The sequence below is a fragment of the Emydura macquarii genome, unplaced genomic scaffold, assembly GCF_026122565.2.
Source record: "Emydura macquarii macquarii isolate MOO-44397 ecotype Brisbane River unplaced genomic scaffold, CSIRO-AGI_Emac_v2 contig_2531, whole genome shotgun sequence".
Classification (NCBI taxonomy): Eukaryota; Metazoa; Chordata; order Testudines; family Chelidae; genus Emydura; species Emydura macquarii.
In genome coordinates, this window is record NW_027132668.1 from 1,734,638 (window position 1) to 1,760,786 (window position 26,149).

At 40.6% G+C, this 26,149-nt stretch overlaps 1 protein-coding gene across 4 annotated transcripts in view; it reads left to right on the forward strand.

The window, feature by feature from the left end:
* Positions 1 to 26,149, forward strand: part of MAP4K4 (mitogen-activated protein kinase kinase kinase kinase 4) — a 232,675-nt gene that overhangs the window by 130,608 nt on the left and 75,918 nt on the right. For all 4 annotated transcript variants that reach the window (XM_067563574.1, XM_067563575.1, XM_067563576.1 and 1 more), the window contains exons 4-8: positions 6,690 to 6,815; positions 11,209 to 11,319; positions 13,978 to 14,068; positions 15,878 to 16,008; positions 20,962 to 21,016. In XM_067563574.1, the coding sequence (XP_067419675.1) occupies positions 6,690 to 6,815; positions 11,209 to 11,319; positions 13,978 to 14,068; positions 15,878 to 16,008; positions 20,962 to 21,016 (514 nt within the window). The remainder of the gene's footprint in view (positions 1 to 6,689; positions 6,816 to 11,208; positions 11,320 to 13,977; positions 14,069 to 15,877; positions 16,009 to 20,961; positions 21,017 to 26,149) is intronic.

Below are 26,149 nucleotides of genomic sequence, written 5' to 3' on the forward strand. Positions count from 1 at the left end.
ATCCTGCAGACTTGATGAAGATGGACAATTCAATTATACAGATAAGATAAACATGCATTTGAGCAGAAGCCATTAAGTAACCATGATCAAGAATCAGGGTGCCAACCTGAGAAATATTTTGAAGGGGTTTGCCCTGAGGGATTGCTTTCTTGGTTGCCCTCTGCACATACTGTAGTGTCTTTGTCGTAATACTATATAAAAGGTTAGTAGCAATGCTCCCATAACATTACATAGCTTTTTTCATTGTGGCCATAATGCAAGTCATGCAGTGAGTAAAGAAAGGTACCAGAGGCACAATGAAATAAGAGAGAGAATATTCTAGTCCTAGAGATTGGGGGAGGAAGTCGTTTTAGGGAGACGACAAATGACGATTGTCTTTAAGTGGTTTTGGCTCCTCTTTTCATGCAAATGATTTGAGCATGTGTCCAGGCATTGCTGAAAATCTTTTTAAAACCATAACCATCTATCGTATTTCCTTGTCCAGCTACCTTTCACTTGCAAGACTATCATTGAGGTTGTGGATGTAAAGCAGGAGTTTTCAACTCATTTTTTGCTCTGCAATGGCTGCATTGAACTCCACCCTCAGTGCACAGTAAAGAGAACGCTGTGGGTAGAAAAGGTTTCCTCTGTTTTGAACGCAGCTGTGTATTTTTAACCCATTTGATAGAAATTTGAAATGAAAAAGTTCCCAGACATATGGTTTTGAAGAACAGTCCTGGTGCCCTGGCCAGTTGCAGTGAAGTGGGAGTTCTGCCATAATGAGAATATTCTAATTTCCTGCAGTTCATCAAGGGCCAGCCTATTGCCATTCTGCTGCTGTGATGATGCTATCAAGTGATAGATGTTGAAGCAATCTTGGTTTGTAGGCAAGACTGCTTGGATATTTTTATCATTCACAATTCACTTCATAGATCAGGTATTGCCATAACATGCAGGATGTTTTGAAAATGTTTTAGTTTTTTCTCTATCTTAGGAGTATAGAATCAAAACATAGGACATCTAAATAGTTGGTTTTTGGGGCAACGGTAATTGCTGTGCTCCTCTGCCTTCTAAGTGAGCTGCACAAGGTTGGGTCTTAGTAAGATGCTCAGGGAGTCATCTACTACAATAAATGTTTTTGGAAGACAGTGTCCACTAAGTGCCTATTGTACCTTGTGGTTTCTTCACCCTTTATTTTTATTTGTTTATTTTTTTAAAAGGTTAAGTAGAAATTTTTGTATGAGTCTAAAAATACCTTTAGAAAAGATCTTTGAACCTGCACAGCTTCGGTGTCCAGAGTATCAGCTCTTCATATTGATCTGTTCTAGCTGCTTGCATTTGGCTGGATTTTATTCTAATTGCATAGTATTCAGATATGCCATCACTTAAAATTGCTAATTTAAATAATTAAATTAGCTAGTTATCGCTTTGCTCTTTGTCTAGTGCAAAGTACTGTTACGTATCTATTGTGTATGCTGATGCATGTAACACACACAGTATCCGTTGGGAGGGGAACAAAAACTTTCGTGACTTCCAAGTACAAGATATACAGTGGCCGCCAGATGGCACTATTACAGATAATAGTCTGAATTCTGTTTGTTTATAATGTGTCTGAGTTTAAATCTTAAGAAATGGTATTACTTTATTGTGGTGGATCTCTGCATAACTGTTGTAACCATTAATAAATTTACAGGCAAGGTCCTGCCTTAGAATGACTATATTTAGAAATTCCTAGAAATATTAAATGGCCTTAAAATATTAAAGTAATATCTGTAGTTAAATAAATGAAAACTGGAGAGGAATCTACTTGATTTAATCATGCAGCTCTCACAAAAATATAGCTTACTGCAAAAATTACTAGTAATCAGATGTTCTGTCACAAACAGCTGGTGAATGCATAAGTGAAAACACTTAGAACAGGGTATTGCAGGCAGAGACAAAGAATGTTTCTATGGGAGTTTGTATCCACTGATAATGGCCTACAGTGGTAATTGGTGCCAGCTGCATAAAATCACTAAGGGGGGCTTACCAGCTGCCTCTGCCTTCCAAGGAATAGGATGTCGCCTTGTATCCTTTCCTGAGAGTGATACTTTCTCTCCTCAATCATTTAAAACTTACTCTTTGTCTTTGTGACCAGAGTTCTCTGGAAACTGACAGAATAGTAGTAGTAACTGTGCCAGGAATATAGTGTAGGCTGGAGTGCCAGCTTTCAATGCACCTTGATCCTAACATACAACAACCTTTCTGTCCCATCCCAGGTCTTTTCTGCACAGATGTTGCCAGTCATGTTACAAAATATCCTTTCAGTGAAGTGTGTATTAATGAGTAAAGCTGGGTGGGAAATAGTTTTCCTGTCCTGTGAGAGCTTTCGAGACTTCCAGATTTTTTCCTCGTCTAAATAGTGATAGTCAATCTAAAAAATGTTCATGAATTGATTAAACCAAAAAAATTTTTTTTACCTGAGCCAATCAAAACATTTCATTTAGATTCTGGCCCTTTCTTATTTTTAACCTTGATTAATGTAAATAAACTACAGTTTCAAAATAAGTCATTTTGAACTAGAAACTGGAACTTTTCATTTCAAATATGTCAAAGTGGAATGTTTTGACAGCCTCTAAACTTTTTTCCAAAAAGTTTTTTAATTGGGAGATTGGTCAAAACTGATCTTTTCCGGCAGAGAGTTTCACTTTTGACAAATCAGCATTTTCAGATGAAACAGTCAGAAAATTACCAACCAGCTCTGCTGATGAGACCACCACTTTTTTCTTACTGTTATTTGTATCGCCCTAGCGCCTAGAAATCTTAGTCTCATGATTGTGCTCGGCATTATTCAAACATATGCAGTCCCTGCCTTGTAGAGTTTACAGTCTAAGGCCCCGATCCAGCAAATGCATGCACATTGTTACGACTTACAGTATTGGGGTCTAAGTACATACTACAGTAAAACCTGCCAAGAGTGAGCAGTCATGGGAGTTAGCAAAAGTGGTCTCTTGTAAGAGGTAGCCCCTTTTCAAAGGCTTGCACTCTAGAGAGCGGTGGCGTTCATTGGCCTCTGCAGGTAGTTGCTTGTGACCGGTGTTCTCTCTTCAAGAGGTGGGCTCGGAGGCAGGTTTTATGGTACTTGCAGCCAAAGAATGATTTAAACCTAAAGGCTGATGCATTAATCCTTGGGTTCAAAAAATTATGATGCTCAGCATTAAGATTCAAGTGAGCAAATACAGTTAAATGGTTATGTATATGTTGTTTTAAACAGTACTTGATTGTTTTTAATATTCATTGATGTGTATATCCCCGTTTTAACTGTGTGCGCCTTTGGGCTGATGGAAGTTTCTTTTTTATTTTTATTCCAATGTGCTAAATATTCTACAGACAGAAAACTATAGATTTGCCAGCAGGTAGAACTGACCTGATTATTTCTGGACAAATTTTGGAAGGCCTTTGTCACATTTTAAAAAAACCTGTGATATTGCTAGGCCTGTCAACATCCTTCGGACTTAGGCTTGCTGAACTACTTTACCATAAATTAGTGACTCTGTACTTTTTATGATTTTTCATTGTCACTGCTTCTTTCTCTTTTGTGTGTGTGATTAGTTTATATAAATCAATATTAATTTAATAGACCAAGAATTATGAAATATAATGGAAGATGAGAGTAATGTCATTCTCAGCTTTAAAGACCGAAGTCACAAATTCCTAAATTGCTAGGTTGAGTTGATGTTAGGGGGCATTCGTCTGTGTATAAAGATTCAGTTCCAACACTGAACTCTCCCCTCCCCTTCCCCCAAAAGAAAATGTAATGGCATATTATTGATTTAAGTGTGTGTGTGGTGGTGGGGGGGGCGGGAATTGAGGCCCCGCTAAAGATTTGGTGATGCTAAGAGCACCAGAGTTGTTCACCTCTCTAATCCAGAGTTCAAATTTGATTGAAACCATATGGCATGGTCTTTCTTTTGTGATGTGGACAAATGTCCCTTGGAAACTAGACTAACAGTTTGTCATATTGCATCATGATTGGTGGTTTTTGTTAAGAAAGAGGCCCAGCCGTGGAATAGCAGGGTTGTTGCAGGTCAGGGTGTGAAGTGCATTGCCACAGCTGCATGGGAATGGGATGACTGACAGTGCATTGTCTGCCTGCAGTCTGCTAGATTTATCCAGTTCTAGCAGCCTCCTTCTGTCACTCTAAAATATGACTAGATTTACTCCTGAAATCTACTAGACTGAAAGGAAATCCAGGCCATAACTCTGTGGATCCAGTCCTGTTTCTGTTAAAGTCATTGTGAGCATGACTGAGACCTGCACTGCGTAAGAGTATTTTTAAATAGTATTTTTTGAGAAATATGTCCTTTGTAAGCAATGTCTTTTTGCCTATTACTATAAATATGGGTGACCAACCTTCAGCACAGCCTGTCCATTATATTTCAAGGCTTGTTGGGTTTGTTTGGAATCCATAAAAGGGTACCAAAGATCTTTGTATCAAAAGACAGTCCAAATAGCAGATGAGTCCAGTTACTTCAAACTTCATGACGCAAAGTTAGAAATGATGACGTAGATGCTCTTTCTCAGGAACAATGTTTATAGAGAATGCTGATTCACCATATTTTAATATTTCATAAAATGTTCTAAACATACACAGCACGTACAAAACGTGTTTTAAAAAGAAAACACAATAAAAGATAAAAACAGGTTAATTCTGGTGCATAGTTTAATATGGAGGACAAAGCTTATTTGTAAAGCAATTACTTTTTGTTTAGAACAGGGGTCTGTTTCTTTTATGCTAAGAAAAAAGTTAAAGCAACGCGGTTAATATTTATCTAGCATTCTGTTACCGGACACCTGCACATGTTGTGAATAGTATACCGGACTATTAGGCATTTTACAAATTGCAAAGAAATTTACTGTTTAAAATAAACCCATGTCATCAGCTGCTGATATTGTGGAAGAATCAACAGTTTTGCTGGGCTGTTGATTAGCTTGCCTTCATTTGAACTGAGGCTTTAGTTTCTCATTACATCTCTTTTGAGTAATAATAGAATGCAAAGTGAACAAAAATTGCAACCAATTGGGTATATCAAAATGTCAATGAGTATTGGAGACCAATGAAACTAGGCGGCCCATTGTCTTGGTCTGCTAAAAGGACCCCAATTTTGTTGTTGGTTAAGAGGATGGGAGCATGCTTGTTCTTTCTCCTCACTAATAGGTTTCCAGCCCTCTTCCTTCTTAACATTCCCTCCGTAGACCACCATACTGCCTCTAGTCATGTGTACTGCCTCTCACCTCCCCCCAAGCCACTCTGCTCCTGCTCCATCACACACACTACCTTTCAACCCTCTCCAGTCCCCAGATCTTATATGCCTATAAGATGTTATGTGTAGAGCTGGATTAAATTCTTTTGGCATTTTTCCAGGAGTGCATTTTTGGAGTACCAACCTGTATTTGGGTTGAATTCAGTGGCTACGCTTTGTCCGAGAAAAATCTTGAAAATAAATTTTGGAAACGTCAAAACAGTTCATTTAGAAAATGTCAAAATGAGCCAGTTTGATACTTGGTTTCAAATCACTATGTTTTAAATGTCTGTTCGAAACATATTAAAAATATTCATTTGGCCTGACCCGTTTTTTTGTGTTTTTTGTTTAGCAAAAAATGGAAAACATTTAGTTTTAGTTTCAAATTATTTTTTTGGGGGGGCTGGGGGGAGAGGGTTCAGCCACCAAACCAAAAAAACCAGTGATTTGCTCAGCTGTAATTAAGTATACTGTTATCTAGTGCAGAAAACCTTTTATTCTGCTCAGGTTGGGTATGAAGAAAAAAAACTGCCTTTCTTCACCTGAGCCAGCCTGTGTAAAATCCCTTCCTCTGTCTTTGTGTACAGTATCCTGTTTATATGCTGGACTCTCAGCCGTACTCTTCCTGATGCACTTGCTCTTCCTCTATGGCCATATGGAGCAGGAGCAAACTCCAATGAGCCGTGTAAATGACTCATTCACATAAGTGAGGCAACTTCCTCAGTTCCCAAGTTGTCTTCCTGATGCAGGCCCAGTCTGTCTGCCCCTCTTTGCATAAGTTGGGCTCCCATCCAGCCTACTCCTGAAAGCACACTTCAACAGTGAAAATGTACTCAGCTCAGTGATTCTGTGCGATTTAAATACAACTAGTCAAATGTTTTCTACTTTAAAAATGTTTCAAGAAGGGGAACCCACCCCCTCAATTCAGGTGGCTTTTTTTTTTTTTTAAATCCATTCTAGCTTTGAGCTGCCTTCAATGGGTCACATGGGTCAGCATGTTGTTTTTTTAATTCTATGCTTACAATGACTTTGAAAAGAGACCCTGTCTTACTTACCACTAATTTTGAGAAGTGAATGCTTCTGGTCTTTCCAAAACACACTTGTTTTAGTTAGAGAGTTCCCACATTGTTATAAACACATTACTTAAAATATAGGACTCTTTCATGGAATTGAAATCAGTTACATGTATATATTTTCAGCCATTCATTTCCTTTCAGCATTGCTGAAGCTCTGAAGAATAAATGTTTGTTTCAGATAATTTTTTCCAATAAGCACTGAAGTTCTGTGGCATGAAGCCAGATTGTGTTTACTGATCATGCTGCTGATATAAATTGGACTTTTCCTTACATCTACCCAGGGATGTGAGAGAGGAGGAAATAAATAATGTACTTATCTTATAAAATGCATGCTTTTTGTTTTGTTCCAAAGGATGAAGAAGAAGAAATCAAACTGGAGATAAATATGCTAAAGAAATATTCTCATCATAGAAACATTGCAACTTACTATGGTGCTTTCATTAAGAAAAGTCCCCCAGGACATGATGACCAATTGTGGGTAAGCAGATGTTTCCCAAGCATACTTATAGGCCTTTCCCTTCGGTTATAATTGGAGGACAACAGAAAGATCATATTGGGGAAACACAATTAATGAAATTTGGTGTTTTATGAAAGGTGTTTGTGCATCCTTAAGAAAAAAATTGAGTTAAAATTTGCTATTAATGTTTGATTCACCATGAAAATATTAGATGTACACAAGGAGTATGCAGAATATATAGGAAGAACTGAAAGTATTAGAATGTAAGCTAAATTATGACTTAATTGGTGCCACAGAGACTTGATCGGGTAAGTCTCATAACTGGATAATTGTTATAAATGGGTATAGCTTGTTCAGGAAGAACAGGCAGGATAAAAAAGGGAGGTGTTGCATTATACATCAAGAATATATACACTTGTGCTGAGGTCCAGAAGGAGGTGAGAAGTAAACTAGTTGAAAGTTTCTTGGTAAAGGTAAAGGGGTAAAAAACATAAAAATAGGGGTGATGTCGTGGTAGGGATCTACTTAGACTGCCAAATCAGGAAGAGGAGGTGAATGAGGCATTTCTAGAACAAATAACAGAAATATTCAAAACACAAGACCAAGTAGTAAAGGGGAACTTCAACTATCCAGCCATCTGGCAAAACACAAAATGTCCAGTAAGTTCGTGAAATGTATTAGGGAGAACCTTTTGTTTCAGAAAGTGGAGGAAGTAACCACAGGGAAAGTCATTTGAGATTTGATTTTGGTCAACAGGGAGGAATTGGTAATTAATTTGAAAGGTAGAAGGCAATTTGGCTGAAAGCGATTGTGGAATAGTAGATTTCATAATTCTAGGGAAAGGAAGGAGTGAGAGCAACAGAATAAGGACAGTAGACTTCAAAAAAGCAGACTTTAGTGAAGTCAGAGAACTGGTAGGTAGAGAGACCCATGAGAAGAAAATCTGAGGGATAAAGAAGTTGGGGATAACTGCCAGTTTGTCCAGGAGACAATATTAAAAGCAGAGCTGCAAACTATCCCATTGTGAAGGAAAGATGGGAGGAATAGTAAGGCCAGTATGGCTCCATCAGGAGCTCTTTCTAATGACCTGAAATTCAAAGAGGAACCCTACAGAAAATGGAAGGATGGACAAATTGCTAAGGAATATAAAAGGATATAATAAGCATATAAGGACAAAATTAGAAGGGCTAAGGCACAAAAAGTTACACCTAGCAAGGGATCTAAAAGGCAATAAGAAGAGGTTCTTTAATTACATTAGGAGCAAGAGAAAGATGAAGTAAAGTGTAGGTCCTGTAGCCTGAGCAATTACTGCTAGTGTGTATACTGGGGTTGTTAATACTTTAGCACAGGTTCTTTCCTTTCAGGTGGCTACAGAGAAGTTTTATATTCGTTCCTGGATTGTTATGAAGGAAAACAGATGATAAATGTAAACATGAGCTTTACTTAACATTCAAATAAGTCAATCATTAATATAACCAAACTGCATAACACAATATACAGAGAGAGGTTTTAGGGTTAATAGCATACTCACATATCCTTAAACATCATGTAAAACAAAGATGGAAGAATTCAGTCAGTGGAGTACATCAAAAGAAAGCAGGTCATAAACCAGTTGCTTCTGTTTTAGGAACCTGATGCTCCCAAAATTTAGGGAACAAAGTCAGGTCTTTTATACCCATCCTTTATATGACCTTTCAGATACATGTCTGTATTTAACCCTTTCCATGACCATAATAACCTTTATTTCTGCCTGTTACTTATGTAGCATTCCAGATAACCGTAATTATGATTCTGATCACTGACCTCAGCAATTTGCATCAATCAATTTCTTACTAAATTACGTATGTCAGTGAAGTCTAGCTGCTTAGTTACAAAATATTGCAAAAGCCCCCAAACTGTCCCCCCACTTCAAGAAAACTTTGCAAGCATGCGGTATGCCTGTTCTTCTGCCATTAGCTTGTTCGTTACGTAGAATGAAAAGGCGCAATTTCTAATGATCTGTGATTAAGTCTTGAGGCCTACTTTGGCTAACTGAAAATCAAGCTTATTGCACTAGGCCTCACACTCTATAAATGGCTAATATCCCTCTTATTTGTGTTTCCTACTTTCCCCCAGCATGTTTCAAGCTAATAGAATTTCAAACCTATCAATTCTGTACCCCTATAGTGTTGTTACAAAGGCAGAACAGAGCAAAGGTCAACAATTCTTTACCTGGCAGGGTAGGAGAGTTAATAACTGATGATATCAAGAAGCCTGATTTGCTTTAGTCCTCACTAAAAATATTGATACTCAACACAATGTTAACAACAAGGGTCGGAAGGGGGAAGGAGCGCAAGCTAAAATAGGGAAATAACAGGTTAAGCAATGTTTAGATAAGTTAGATATATTCAGGTCAGCAGGGCCTGATGAAATTCATCCTCTGGTACTTTAGGAGTAGCTAAAGCAATCTTGGAACCATTAGTTATTATCTCTGAGAACAAATGGAGGATGGGTGGGGTCTCAGAGAAATGGAGAAGGGCAAACATAGTATCTATCTTTTAAAAGGGGAATAAAGAGGACCTGGTGAATTATAGACCAGTCAGCCTACTTTGACACCCCAAAAAATACTGGAACAAATTATTAAACAATCAATTTGTAAACACTTAAAGGTTAATAGGCTTGTAAGGAATAGCCAGCATGGATTTGTCAAGAGCAAATCATGCCAAACCAACCTCTACTGGATCGGGGAGAAGCAGTAGCCGTGATATATCTTGGTTTTTGTAAGGCTCTTGACACAGTCTCACGTGACATTCTCATAAACAAAGTGGCGAAATGTGGCCTAGATGAAATTACTATAAGGTTGGTGCACAACTGCTTGAAAGACCATACTCAGAGTAGTTATCAGTGGTTTGCTGTTAAACTGGGAGGGTGTATCTAGTTGGTCCCACAAGGGTCAATCCTGGGTTCAGTACTATTCAGTATTTTCATTAGTGACTTGAATAATGGAGGGGAGAGTGTGCTTATAAAATTTGCAGATGATGCCAAGCTGGGAGGCATTGCGAGCACTTTGGAGGACAGGATTAGAATTCAAAACGACCTTGACAAATTGGAGACTTGATCTGAAATTCAATAAAGACAAATGCAAAGTAATTCACTTTAGGCCTTGTCTACACTAAAAAAAATAAGTCAGCATATGTTATGTCGACTTACAGCCACTGCTATAATTATAGAGGTGGCTGATGTCCGCACTGCTCTCCTTGAGTCTTTTCTTTAATGCTTGTGGGATGTCCACAGCATCACCATCTGGCATTATTCTCCTCTTAACGGTGGCATTTTTATTCTGTGCCTTGATAACTGATAAGTATTTAAAATACAATTAACTGTTGTACAGTGTGCAGTAAATTGAGGTTTGTAAGATACTTTTAATATGTGTGTACAGTTATGTTTAGTTACAACATGTAGTGCCTAGGAATGAATCTAGATTTCAGTAAAGCAAGAAATGTAGGACAGGCATTTACATGTTTTAGAATAAGCATACTTTAAATTTTTGTTTCTAAATCAAATATTGAAAATCTCTAAGGGTGCTAGTTGATTTTGAGCGCTCGGACAAGTAGAAAATATTTTAATGTTTTCATTTGTGTTTGCTTTGGATAATAGCATCCAGCCCATTAGTGAACTGAGATACAAATGTGCGTGCAAATTCAATAGCTGTTCCTGATCCTTGTAAATAAATGGAAACTGCAGAGAAAGATGGGTTGTGACGGTGTGATCAGTTTAACTCCTTAGCATTTGACTTGTTGAGCAATGCTGTTACAGCTAATGCATTTTGCATAATTGAGCAAATCCAGATGCCCAGCATCAAATTACAGTGAATAAATCAGCCATTGAAGATGAGCTAACTAATATGAGACATATTCCATAGACTGTAGATCCTCACTATAAAGCCCTTTGCGACTGCAAATCTTGGGCCATAGCGAAAGTGGTCCCTGGATCCCACCTCTAGCCCTGCCCGCTGTGGTGGGGACCTGAGAGCTCCTCCAGCCCCAGGGCTGCAAGGTGGCAGTAGAGGGGCTGATGGCTCCTCTAGCCTGGGGTTGTAGCGGGGGCAATGCACTACTCTGGCCCCAGGTCCAGAGGAGCTGTTTCTCTCCCACCCATCCCCTTCGCTATAATGAACCCTTGGCTATACTGAAAAAATGGCTTGGATCCCCAAGGATTTGTTACAGCAAGGTTGTTCGTGTATGTCTGATGCATAATAGAGACATCTGATTTGGATCCACTCTCCACGTGGAGACATTAAACTTGACCGTTGTCTCTGTGTGACATGAATGTTGTACCAAACATCACTGCACCCATACTCTTAGTTCTTTTGCTGCTGTACACAGGTGTGAGTTGTGTGCTTGATACTGGCGTTGTCCTTTTGTTTCTTTTGCAGCTTGTTATGGAATTTTGTGGAGCAGGCTCTATCACAGATCTTGTGAAGAACACAAAAGGGAATACTCTAAAAGAAGACTGGATAGCATATATCTCCAGAGAGATTCTCAGGGTGAGAAAGTTAGTCCATTGTGTCTGGAAAAAATTCAGCCCTGTTTCTGTACTAACACAGATACAACCTAAGAGTGATGTGTAGGTTGAGCTTCTAGGAATAAAAGCCTCAAATAGCTGCTGTGTACGATAATGGCAATCTTGCTGAAAAGGTAATAGCTGTATCATGGGAAGTCAGTATTAGAGTTTGAGAACCAGTTTCTGTATTGCTGTAACATGCTGACTTATGTAACACCTCAACATCAACAGTGACGTAATAAAAATGAGATTTAGTTTGAGACATTCAAAAGTGCTCCATACTGGTCTTAACTGCATTGCTCTTGAAGCCAGTTGGAGTTGTGTGAGGCCAATACTGCGTGCATTTGAAAATCCCACTCTTAATGTTTACACATGAATCTGTTCCGAAATCACACTTAAAGCAGAATGCAAACTGGTATGTTCAATTAGGCACTTATATTACTGGTGTACAGCACTAAGCAATCGTACTTTTTAGAAAGATGGCTGCCATCTAAATTAGTGTGAAAAATGGAGATTTTTGGTTCATTACTTTTCAAGTCTAATTTCCAGCTGGTACAAGTGAATCGTGTCTCTTGATTTGGCATTTGATTGCTAGGCTGAGTAAAACTGGTCTAGCTTTTCACATTCAATTTAAAAAGCCAGAAGCCTTACAACCTTACCGTTAGTACATTATGTGAATAGAATTGCCCCAGTAATAATCCCTGTAGTTAAGGGTTTTATGTTAAAGAAAAGCATAAGTGAGTCCTTAAGTAAATCAGTGCTTCTGGAATCCACATTTGAGCATTGTGTATTTGTACACTTCTGGCAGAGTGATTTTTGGGGAGATGAGGGACTAAGAGACAGAATCTTGGCCGCCTGCCCTAACTCTAAGCGATGGTGCAAAATGCTGCTGTCGGGCATTTGGGCACATTTTTTATTCTTGTTTATTAGCAAACAGAAATGTAGGTGACATGAATACCCGATGGCAGCTGTATTTTAGTCACATGGATCACTGACTTCAGTATTGTAACATTCAGCTTGACTAATGTTAACATTACACTTGATCTGTGACACTTATGAGACTGTATGTAAATTCTTTTTTGAAGTGCAACATACAATGTCATGCACATTCTGGGTTCCCATCAAATAAGCATGTGAAGGCACACTCACAGTGAAAGTTAGATGAGCTAGTGGGCTAAAGATTTGTACAAGTGAAAATGTAGGGAAGCGTATACAAAATAGGTCTTTGTATGCTAGATAGTGGCGAGGGAACTGTCAAAAATTTGAATTGCAAGAAGTAACTAGCCTTTGACCTTTCTCCTTTCTCCTATTCCTTCCCACACACAACATACTTTTCCATTCGATTAGATGTAGAGAGATGAGAACACGACTATCTTCCTGGTTGGTGCAGTATGGCATGAGGCATTGCAACTTGTTGTGCCAAGCCAGAGCAACCAGAAGCCTTAGTTTTCACAGAAAACAAATCTAACCTTAGTGTTAATGCCCAGCAGATGATGTCAAGGACGTTTAACGTTCATAGCATTAGCTCGTAACATCTGCAAGGAGGAGTTCCAAACTGTATTGTTTCTCATACGTACTAACTGTTTAAAAAAAGAATAGCTAAATTGTTCTGTAGGCAAACTGGTAAATGAGTGTTTAATGAAGAACATGTGTTAGAGAATATAGTTTAACAGCAACTACTGCTCTTTTAACCTTCTGTAACTGTAAAGTTTAAAAAAAAAATCAAAAATATGCGAGGGCAGCATGAGCAAGCAAGATGATGCCACTAGAGAGTATAATTTTCCAAACTGACTGCTGGAGAGAAACCAAAATAAAGTCAGTTGCTAAGATGTTTGTCTGTTGCTCCACAAATTGCAGTAGATAGTAAAATACCATATATGTCTTGCTCCTCCTCCCCTCTACAGGGTTTGTGCACTATGATGCTTTTGGGGCATGCATCCAGGTGCTGTCTCAACAAAAAGCACCATATGCCAGTAGGTTTTGTTTCTTTTGGAAAGTATAATTCCCCCTCTCCCGCCCTATTTTTTTCTTGTTTTGAAGGACAATGATCAGATATCAAATTTATGGAGGCTAAACAACAGAACTGTAATTTTGCAAGTGTGCTGTTGTCTGTTTCTGGTATTCTTTTGCCCCCAAACATAAATTGTCTCCCCTTGTAAATAAATTGTACTCCCCCCTCAACTCCCGTCTTCTTGTGAGATCTCCCACATTAAAAAGGGTTGATTCATTTCCCACACTAAATTCTTGTTCTTCTAAGGGTGACCCTATATGTGACTGAACTCCAACTTTATTGCATTGCAACTTCATGTGATCTAAAATTCCTTAAAGCTACAGCTGAAAAGCATTTGTAAAGCACAGATGTTGGGCTCTATTTGTGTACAGTATGTGCACAACCTGAGGGCTTTCTCCCTGCTAGATTATGAAAATCTATGCAGGTGGCACACTGCTAGAATTCTACTGGGGATCATGTTGCATGCATTCAGGACAGGATCCCACTGGAGCACAGTCTGGGCTTTTTTAAAAACACAGCTCCAAGGCCAACTAATTAAGTATATCATCTATGTCAACTCAGTCTTTTTATGAGACTGTTGCTTCTTAGCAAAGAGCGTAAACCTAGACATTTTCCCTTTTTTAAATAAAGGGATTGGCACATCTTCATGCCCACCATGTGATTCACCGGGACATCAAAGGGCAGAATGTATTGTTAACAGAAAATGCGGAGGTGAAGCTTGGTAAGTTGGAAAGCATGTTCACTTCCTGGTTCATTTATGTTTTTGCATGTTTCCCTAACTTTGTTATCTCTTAGGTGTGGGGACCGCTCTTTTAATACAATAAAATATACTCTGTCGCTGCTGCAGTGAGAGTCAGGACTCTGGCCTTATTCCCTCCTCCTCAAGGAATGCAGGAATTCTGGTTATTCTGGTGGTTGCTGGAGATTGTTCGCTCTCATTCTAAAATCAGCGGGTATATCACTTCATGTCCCTCTCTTATTCTTTGTATGACTGTGCAGGTCAGCTTAAAGCCAGAATTGATTCTGCTTCCTTTGAGTTTGGGCTCAGAAGCCACTGGCACAAAATTAGGAAGTGGTGGGTGTCTTTCTTTTGTATCCGTGTTCCGTTAAAAAAGTGTCTGTTGCTCAGGCTCCAGACACAAACCTGCACGTAATGTATACAGCACTCACAATTGCTCTGTGGCGTAAAAGCTAAAGACGGGTCCAACCTTGGAATGCCTTTTTGGAGCATTTGAAGCTATCATCATTCCTGACCCCTTCTGTTCTAGACAGAGGCGTTCATATGAGATCTATTCTTTCATCCTTACCCGTAACCAATTACAAATTAATTTCTTTGACATGTACTGTGTAGTTAGTGGTTTACACATATTGAGGTTTAACTGCACATTTGTTTTAAAGCTTGTCCTCCAGTCTCCAGTGGGTGTATGATTTCATGCTGATTTATTTTGCCTCTCTGTTAGTACACATTTTAATGTTCTGTGTTTGTTGTACTATAAGGTTTCCACCTTTCATTTGGTTAAATATAGACCCATGTTTAGGATATCTGGCCCAGTCCACACCTCTTAAGTCATGTGTTGCACCTTCGTTCTAGATGAAACTTTGAAAGATGCCTTGTCTGCTGGGATGGAAGTGGTCCAGGGAATTACCCATTCCTTGGTCCTCTAAACTGAACACAACAGTGCCTGTGCTGTTGGTTCAATAGGGCTTGTCTACACAGCTTTTAACTAAATTGGTAGAAAAACAGATTGTTACGTGAGTGTAACCCTCTACTACAAATGCAGTCATACCAGTGTGAAGGGGCTTGTCTTTATATAGCTTGTTGCATTAAATTTACATTTACCAAAACAAGTTATACAATATAACCATGTCCGTGCATGGGAGGTTGGATCAATTTAATGAAATTTGTTTTTCTACCAATTTAATTAATCAGTAACTGCAAAAGCTGTGTGTAGACGAGCCCTGAATTAGTACCTTTGAACTGCGCTCAGCATTTGCTTCCCACTGTGCTTCATTCACATGCGTTAGAGCATGAAGCAGTCCTGTGAGCAATACTTTATTTTCTTTCCTGAATTTGGGCAGAGAGAAGGGAGGGACCAAATGGTGGCCCAGCTGACCTGGTGGTGCTACCACACCATGAGAGAGCCTGTGGAAAGCAAGGTCACTCTGGATAAACCAAGACATCCTTTCTCATGATTTGTGGAGATAGCAATTCTCCCTTTGCCCTCAAGACAATATTTTTGCATCTGTTTTCTCTGTTGTGGGAAGGGTAACTTCACAGGTAGTGGGAAGGGTGCGCTGGCAGCCCAGTGAAATGCTGTGAAGAGCTGGTTATATATTCCTCTTTCTCCTGACTTTTGTGGTCTGACGCATGAGGATGCTGGTCATCTGACTATTAATATTAATAGTTTCTCCTGAACCTTGCCCTCCCACATGGATCTTCCACGTGGATTTATTTTTCAAATTACGTTAGAGAAGTAATCACGGCATGTTTTTTTCCTTTTGTTTTATTTTAATCTTTTCCCACCCACAGTGGATTTTGGTGTTAGTGCCCAGCTGGACAGGACGGTTGGCAGGAGAAACACTTTTATTGGAACCCCGTACTGGATGGCTCCAGAAGTTATTGCCTGTGATGAAAATCCAGATGCTACATATGATTACAGAGTAAGAAAGTCCTGTTCACACAGTAATAAAATAGATATATTTAGTGTCTAATGACCATGTGTGAAGTCAGTTCTTACATTTGTCTCTTAGACTGTCTCTGTGTACATTTGTGAGAGTGATTTCTTGTAAAGATAAATCTGTATAACGTGAGTGCAAAGTACAGATCATTACCAGATTATCATAATTAATAACACTGTATTTGTTACTTATACTTCAGTGGCTCCTAAGAGTCTCAGTCAGGGACTGGGATCCCCTTGTGCTAGGCCCTGTACAAAAGGGTGTAGAAGAGTCTTAACAAGAAATTTCATTGTTTTCAGTTTCTATGAATATCTTAGCGTTTCAATTTGTGTTTTTTATATCTTGCTTATTGTGATGATCTCCGAACAATACATTTTAAGCTTTGCCTTAAATAGAGTCCCCATCTGAAACAGAGCCAGAGTAGAAGAGTTAAGTTACAATGTAATACAGAATGAGATGGTTTAAGCATATCCGGTCCTGGTTTGTGAGATCATCTGAACGTTATTCACTGTGCCTGGGTGCAGCTCTCCACTCCTGTCTTCCTGCCCACATGGCTCTACCACCTCTGGTTTGAAACCACCACCATGTAATTTATTTTTCTAATACCAGCCACCACCCCTTTACAGTCCCATGCATCAATTCTATTTACAGTGACATACAATCATAATCTCCTTTTGCCAAGGGGAGGAGAGCTCTCCCTTTACCTTGGCTCTGCTGGCCCTTCTCGCTCCCTCTCTTGTACTTCCTTTCTGTGCTCCTTTTCTACTCTTACAGTTAATGGGCTAATTGTCTCCTTAGCTCTCCCCAGTTGTGGCCGTTCTAGTAGATAGTCACTCCTTCCCTCAATCAAGCCCTCTCCTGGGGTAGGGGGAATTAATTGGATTTCCAGTGACCAGAGTGTGGGTTCAGCTGCTTGTTCTCAGCACTGGGTCACAGTCACATAGAAGATTTATCCACCAAACAATATTTTCCTCCAAAAATTAATTGGATACAATTGGTCCAGTACTGGGCTGCACATACCAAATCTAACCTTTCTAAAACTAAAATTGGATTGATGGCAGGGTGGAAAAAAATCAATGATTAAAAAAAAATAAAAATTGAATGTTTTTTTTAATTTAAATCAGATTTTTATTTTTTTTAAAATCATCAATAAAATACTAAATTTCTCTCTCATTTAAAAAATAACTGTTACAATTAAATCTCATCACAAATATGCTAAACACACTTACAGTCTCATAAAAGTGAATTAATGGCTCTAGTCTGTCCAGCCTAACTATCAGCTCTTGCTTCTTGAAAGTTCTGGGCTTTCAGTTTCTGTTTCGCAGCAGACTAAAGTCACATGTGCAAAGAAAGACACAGGCTGGTTATTCTGTGCTTATGTGGTGGTGGAGCTAGGCCAAGCAAGGCAGAGGCGTTAGTTAAGAGACACTGTCTTAAAGACAGAGACAAAGGACGGAGGCAGAGTAGAAAGGAACAGTGGAGTGGACTGGAAAGAAAAAGGGAAGACGTTATTCAGTACGTGCACAACTTCCTATATTCCCCCACACTTTTGCCACAGAAAAACTGTCATGGTTTCTGGAGATAAGAGAGACCCTATCTGGGAATATTTTGAAGACATTCCTTCCCTGGGTAAAAAGGAAAACGTGTCAAGTGTAAGCAGTGCAAGAAGGAGATGCAGGGCCTAGTTGCAAGAGTGAAACATAATGAAAACTGCTTATTGGGAGAAAATGATGTGGATGAAGATGTGGATGTGTCTGAAGAACAAAGTGGATCAACTGGTTAGTAAGAAGCGAATGGATCAAGCACTAACTCCACTTCATTTTCTTGCGAACATTTTTGACCCAAGATATAAAGGTAGATGCCTAACTTCTAAAGAAGATGATGCTGCCATGGCATGGGCATCTCAAAATCAATCCTCAGTTATGCCAGTCATAATAAATTTCAGGGCTGGAGCGGAACCATTTAAACAGTACATGTTTACTGGTGATGTTTTGAATAAAGTCACTCCCCTGAATTGGAGGAAATCATTAGCCAGGCACCTTGAAACAGAGTTCCTTCAGTTGCTAAGCCAACTTTTCATATCAGTAGCTTCCTCTGCAGGCAGAGAGAGAATATTTTCATCATTTGGTATTACTTATGCAAAGCTAAGAAATCAACTGGGAGTTGAAAAAGCAGGAAAACTCATATTTCTGTTTGTCTATGAATAAAAATGACAATGGGAATGAGGAAGATGAGAGGTAGTTGTAGAAGTTTTAAGGACAGCGTACGTTTAGTGTTGTGATGACTTGTCCGTTAGAGTTAATAAAATTTGAAAAAAAAAAAAAAAAAAGGAGAGTTTAAGGTCAGCCATCAGCCGGCAACGAGACTGCTGCAATTGCAAATGTGAAACATTTATGTAACATTTAAGATTTAGTTTAATAAAATACAAGTGCTATTGTGTTTGTGTGTGATTTAGTTCTTACCATTCCTAATGTACTGCTGCTGCATCTGCAGCTTGACCCAGGTAATGAGCATTATGTACTATTTCCTAAATTAATAAAAATCAAGTTCTCTAAAACAGCGGTTCTCAACCGGTGGTACGCGTACCACCGGTGGTACTTACAAGAAGGCTGGGTGATATGCGAGCAGTACCGCGCCACCGAAAGTACCCTCCCACCGGTGGAAGGGTTTCTGTGGAGGTCATTGTTTCCCCCATGTAACCCGCCGCGAAACCCCGCTGCCGCCGCAAGTCCCCCCCCCCCCCCCCTTTTTTTTCCCCGAGTGGTACTCGGGTCGGGTACAGTCAGGTCAAGTGGTACTTGACCTGACTGTACCCGACCCGAGTGGTACTCGTGGAAAAAAAGGTTGAGAACCGCTGCTCTAAAATATTGCACAAAGTATGTGCAATAGATGTTGTAAAATGCTGTGATGAGTTGTCAATTTACAAGTTTTAGTGATCAGATTTGCACCATTGTTTAAGAAATATGTGAAGAAGAAGTATCAGTGGGAAACTTGATTTAAATCAATGATTTTCTCTGGGTGTTTTAAATAAATCCACCCGGCTTGATGGTATTTGCACCAACAGTTCTTTTTGTTTTTGCTGCATCTTCTAAAGCTAAATTACTTTATAGAAGCTTTCTGGAGATCACCCAAGTACCTTTCAGCTTGTTTCAGGGAGCCACAAGAAAGGGAATAAAATATTAAATGTGTTTTAATCTTTACTCAGACTAATGCATCTTTTCAAGCATTAAAACTAGGAGAGGTGGCTAAGAGACGTGAAAGTCTGATTATAGTCACATCAAGAGCATTGGAGCGAACGCATTGGGGTTGATACTCATGTTAGATATATGAATGTTCATGGTTGATATTATGCACACCTGAACATCTAGCTAGGATTGAGCCCATTTGTCTTGATTAATAACTTTATATATCCCTCATCCTGAGTGAGATCTGTGAAAAATGTAATCCCGTTCAGGGTGGAGTTGATAAGAGATAACAGACCTCAAGAGAGAGAAATTATTCTGAAAAGGGAGAAAACCCCCAAACTAATCTACAAGTTTAAATAATTAAAGGGGGATCAAGTGTCAAGGAATTCCATGCAGGCGTATAAAGCCTGTGATTTACATTCACGTCTCTTAAAACACTCCCTTACTGCTCCTGATGTGAAATGGAGGGTCTACACATAGATAGACATCTCCATGTCCTCCTACTACATACTCTTTCTTAGAAAATTAGAGTTTTGCGAGTTTATTTTAATCATGGCATGGTTACAAGTGATGGGACCAAGCCTGAAGAAACTGGTGCCTGGCTGGGAAACTTCTAGGGCCTGAAAATGCAGTTGTTCCATTGCTTGGAGCTAATGGTGAGCACAGAGAAGAGTTTGTTCACCCATCCCAGTACCATGTGTCTTCCCATATTCAAATAGGATTATTAGCCTGGAAACTCTGAGCACCATTTCCCTCAACATTAGTTCTCTTCCTCACATCCGTAATGGGGGGTGATATGGTCTTCTGTCAGGACCTATGGTAGTCCCTTGAGCTCAGTTCCACTCCAGCACTCTTCAGTAGTTCCTTATTTTTGCTGTTACTATGGTGGAGGAGAATCTCTAAACCATAGTTCAGATTCAGCAGGGAGTAGTGTGGTTATCCTCTGATCTATCCAGAGCTAGTATCCTGAAAGATTTCCATTCTAGCTTCCCCCTTGTGTAATGTCACAAACAACGTGAGACTGATGAGATGAGCTGCTCACTCTGGTCACAAGTGTTCCAAGCTTCTTATTTTTCTTGTGCTCATGGCCTGTGTTAGGAATTCATGCTGCCACGTCCTGTTTTAATTTTATTGGGCAATGTAAAGGTAAAGGTGAGGGCTGAACTGCCAGGAAGTAATGATGGTCTAAATTTTTTTTTTAAAACCCACATAAAAATAATAATAGATTATCACCAGCAGAAAAGAATTTTTAAAATACAGTTTTAAAAACTATTTTATTTAAGGTTTTGTGTTTCTGATCATTTGGACATCTGAAAATGGATTTATTGGTTTTACTTTTGTTTTCTCTTCCATTCATTTTCAGGATCTCATATGCTAGCAGAAAGCAGCAATATTTGGATTGTAAATACTACCAGGGAATGTTCACCTCTTTCAATAACTATATCCACTGGAATATATGAATTTTTGTACGGAACTTAACTTTTGGGCATATATGACCTAATTATGTCTTAAAATGTCCTAATATGAAAGTATTTGTATAGTATTAAGAAACTATGTGTGCATGCCATATGGTATCATATTTAGCATTTTCTTCTAGGGTTAAAAGGAGAAAAGCCATTTTAAAAACTGTTGTTTAAATAACCTTGATAGCTGGTTTTAGTTTCTTACCTGCAGTGCACTAGTAGATTCCATTACTTCCGTATCTAAATGAGAAACTGTACCTACTAACATATGGTCTCTCTCTTTGCAGAGTGACCTTTGGTCATGTGGCATTACGGCCATTGAGATGGCAGAAGGCGCTCCCCGTAAGTGATATGTGTGCTTTTTCCTAAGGGGCCCATTCAGACTGAAACATATCCTTATGAGTTGTTGGTTGTAATCTAAACCTAGTTTTGAGGTTTCTGAAAATGCACTGATGGTGTGTCTGTACTCATTGGTTTTTCCTGCACCATAAGTATAAAATCCTATAAATAGCAACTCTGTTGATAAAGATACTACAGTGTTAAAAACATTACTGTGCTGTGATTGTAATTATAGTAGTGTAATAGATATTACTGGAATATTTGGAAGCCAATGGGTATATACACTTCCTGACCATGAGATATATTAGGCTTTGGAACTGTTCATGGGGAAGTGGTGGAAGCCCTATTGCTTGGAATATTTAAAATCAGACTGGGGGGGAAATGCTAAAAGTGTACTGGCTTGAAAAGTCCTGCCCTGTCAGGGAAGATACTGGATGACTTAGTAGGTCCTTTGTATCTCTGATTTCCATGAGTCTGTGTAATGGTAACCTTCTTGTACTCTGAGACTTATCTATTTAATCTCCTCTTATGAATTGTTTTGGCTTTCATTGGACAGTGTAGAAGATTCTTTGAAGACTGTAGTTTAAACTATAAACTTAATTTTAACACTGTCAGTGACCAACTTTTAAAAACAGACTCTTTGAGTATATTCAGTAGTCAAGTCTGATGATTTTTGAGAGGCAAAATTAGAAACTAAAAATGCCTAACTTCTCTATGGTGCTTTTTTCTCCCACACATGACCTTTATGAAAATTAACAAAGCATAAAGCTGACAGCAGCACGAGGAGCAAAAAACAGGAACTAAATTACAAAAAAGAAATTGCTCATCAACTTAACACCCCGCCCCCAACCTTTAAGTATTTTACTAGTCAATCTGCAAATTGTCTTTTTTTCCCACCATCCCAGACAGACATTCAGCAATAAAATAATTTTAATATAAAAACTGGAACTTTACATTTAAAAATAAGAGTCTGAATTGCCTAAGTTTCTTAATATCGAAAGACCTGATCAATAGGTCTGTCCTGGAGAGGAGGTTGAGATGATCAGACTGAGGGTGGGGTGTTAACATCCATCCTCAAAACAGTAGCTTCATTGTAGCCCATGCTTCCAACTCTGATTTTTAAATCTTAACATGGAGTTCAGTGTTCTTATTCAGATTCATGTTTTAACAGATGTGATGTCCTGTCCCCCCCCTCATAATTGCACATTTACACGTGTCCAGATCTACAAAGGCTTCTCCTAGGACACACCAACCAACCAAAGCTAACAGTGTTAGAACTACTACTTGGCTATTAGTCTGCATGCAGCCTTACTACTTTAGGTTTCTTTAGATTGGATCTGTTCAGATCATCTGCATATTTTTTGTTCTTCCAGTGTTGGTCCCTCTTGTATTGCACTGAGGGTTTGTGCATACGCAGCATGTGTCCAGAGCTGGAGATTTTGAAAATAGTAGCGTCTGTTGTTCCACACACGTGCTCTTGGCTTGCCTCATGGTTTTATCCAAGGTGATAAAGAGCAGGGTGGACTGATTGCGTCTCCAGTTCCTTATCATTGCCGCATGGTCCGGGCTGGAACTATTAGTGTCCTCTTGCGTGTGATGCATCTTAAAAATATACTGTTGTACATAGTTTTTAGAATAGTTTATTGTTTTTATAGTAGTTTTTAGTAGTTTGCTGTTTTTAGGAGTAGAATTGGGGTTCTTTTGGGAGAGTTTTGTTCCGCGCAGCGACTCCCTGTCTCCATACCTACATGCGGGTACTGGACTATGCCGAAAACCCCAGGCTTCAAAATCTGTGCTTCCTGCTAATGTTCCTTCTCCGTCAGCTACGAACATCAAAGCTGCCTCTACTGCTTGAGAGAAGCCCACACTTCAACCATATGTAGCATCTGCCAGTCCTTCCCCAGCCGTACCTGAGAAGGCCGGGCTTTCTGCCTCTGGAAGCACCTCATGGAAGTCTCCATGAGACCTCATTCAGACTCTGGTGGGGCAGCGTCCACTGTACGTTGGCCTGAGTCTGCCAGGAGTGTGTCTCCAGCTACGGAGTCTGAAGCTGACACCGGCAATACCGCCGCTATGGATCCCGTGCTGGGGCCTACTTGGGAGGTAAGGAAGCATGCACATAAGCACGGCAGTAAGTCTTCCTCTAAACCTAGGAAAGGAGAGACTCCTTCCACAAGTTCGAGTCATGGGGACAGAGTGCATCCTAAAGCGCCCAAACACGAAAAGAAGCCACACAAATCGACGGATCCACTGAGGTGCGGACCCGCACATGCAGTCTGCATCGGCATCCCTCAGAGCTACAGAGCCTTCCGCTACAGGGAAGACCAGTGCTCCTGTACGAGTTCCGGGGACTGAAAAAAGAAACCTCAACTCTGGGGAAGTCGGAAAAAGCGCCAGAGACCCAGGAAGTGTTTGCCTTCGAGAGCCAAGGTCTCCATGCCTTCTTGGGCCTTCTCTTTCCAGGGAGACCTTATCTCTAGTAGAGGGGACATGCCACATCTGAGGCACTCCTCAGTCCCCACTCTGGTGGTTTACACGCTTCTGCCAGTACCGCTGATGGAACTAATCTCAGAGTTTTTGTCTTTGGAGGAAACTGGATGAGGGGCAGGGACCGGGATCGTCCATCCCTTCCCACCACGACGAGTACCAACAGAGACCTCCTAGATCTTGACAGTATCCTCCATTCTAGTTGCCACTGGTTTCCTGCATCGTGGCCCCCCCAAAACACCCTCTGGATCTGTCATGCTGGTCCTATTGGGGATCCTGGTCCCAATACCCCCTCAGAACCCATCCGTTCCGCCCAGGAGCCTTCACCTATTTCATTGTCTCAGGCGCCTTCAGATAGATGCTTGAAACTGATGATGAAAGATGAACCACTCAGTCCAGCTCCAGCAGTACTGCCGGAACAGGAGAGATTCCACTCGTTGTCCTCACATGATGCAGCAGTGGCTTCGGCTTCCCCCCATCCACTGATGACTACTGCCAATTCCAGGATCTCCTGCATAGAGAGGCTGGAGAGCTGTGCACATTCCCCTGGAGAAGTTCCAGGACACTCAGCATAAGCTGCTGGGTATACTTCACTCATCAGTGCCAGGTAGAGTCGCCCTCCCAATCAACGATGCCATTCTCAAGCCAGCCAGAACGGTTTGGCATACGCTGGCCACATGTACGCCGACCCCCAGGGGGGCTGAAAAACAATACGATGTAGCAGCCAAAGGATCTGAGTTTCTGTTCTCAACCCCCGGCCCTCCCAATTCACTTGTGATCCAAGCAGCAACGGAATGGGCTAGGCAACAGTATCCATGCTTCACCCCATCCAACAGGGAGGGCAAGCGGATGGACCTTTTAGCCTGCAAGGTCTTCTCCTCAGCCAGTCCTCAATTCAGGATTTTGAATAATCAGGCATTACTTGCAAATACAATTTCCTGAATTACAGCAAATGGGAGGACTTTGCAGAAAAACTGCCGAAACAGGACCAGGTCTACTTCCAGTAACTGAGGAGGGGAAGCTAGTAGTGAGGATTTCACTCCAAGCAGTGGTAGATGCGGTAGATACCTCAACGCACTCAATGGCCACGGGCATCATCATGATGAGAGAGTCATAGCTCCATTCCTCTGGTTTTCCCAGGGAGGTACAAAATACCATCGAAGACATCTCTTTCGATGAATCCCGTCTTTTCAACCAGAAAACATCCGATTCCCTCACACTCTTGAGGATACACTCCGTTCCTTGAGTGTTTACACACTTGCGCTGAAATGTAAGTTCTACTGCCTGCAGCCCGCACAGCATTACAGAACCTCCCAGTTTTTCCATCAAAGGCCTTACAAACTACCAAGGAAGTGTCAAAATACTCAGATCTCATCTTCAAGGACTGCCATTGCAATCTTCCTCCTCCCAGATGCAACTCCCACAAGAGGTATTTCTGAGGAACCCTAGAGAGCCATCAATGATCTTGCCTGCTACCATACAACCACCCCACCCCCTTCAGGGTTTGTCTAGCACTCTTTTTACCAGTGTGGAGTGCAATAACAACAGAAAAGTAGATATTAAATGTCATCCACTATGGCTGTACGATCAAGTTAATCATACTACCTTATCCACAATTGCCTCCCCAATCCCTCCTCAGGACTACGCTCATGACAGCATCCTAACCCTGGAGATAGATTCCTTGTATTCAGCTTATTCCTGATTCCAAAAAGAAGGGATGATGGAGACCAGTTCTGGAACTCCACTATCTAAATCCACAAGCCCAAGTTCCATATGGTCACCTTAGCAGCGATCATCCTGTCATTAGAAGAAGGCATATGTCTCTCAATATGCAGGATGTTTATTTTCACATAGACATCCATCCAGCCCACAGACGGTTCCTGAGATTCATGGCTAGCCACCAGCATTTTGAACTCAGCATCCTGCCATTTGGACTCCTCACTGCTTCCAGGGTTTTCACCAAAGTTTTCTCCAACATGGCAGCTTTCCACAGGTTTTATGGCGTCCTTGTATTTCCCTATGTCAGTGGTTTTCAAACTTTTAGGTTACGTACCCCTTTCCAAATAGTGTAGTCTACTGCATGCCCCCATCCAAGAGAGGTAGAGGTGACACTTGGGGGAGGGGAAACACACAAGGTCACGAGCCCTCAGATTTCAGCCATCCATTTAGCAACAGCTTCTAGAGGTTTTCAAACTGTGGGACGTGCCCCCCTAGGAGGATGCGGAGGAATGTTCAGGGGGCGAGCAGTGACTCTAGGCAGCTTAGGCCAGTCCTGCATAGTGGGTCTCGCTGAGGGAGTGCCACCTCCACCCCGAGTCACCTCAAAGTGAACGGAGTCCCCGCTTTGAGTTACAGTTTTTAGTTGTGCGCCTCCCCCAATCCAGACAGGCTGGGCGACCTGCTGAGGTGAGTCAGGGGGTGAAGGTGGCCCTCCCCGAGCCCTGCTGCACCTGAGGGGGTGGAGGTGGCACTGCTCACATCCCCCACCCCCCCCCCCAAAACTTTCCTCTGCACCTCCCTATGGGGGGATGCACCTCACAGTTTGAAAAGCTCTGTACTAAATAAAATGCATTGTCTGCTACTACAGGATTTTTCTCGTGTATGCCCTGGCGAGAGCTTGCATACCCTTAGGGGTACGTGTACCACACT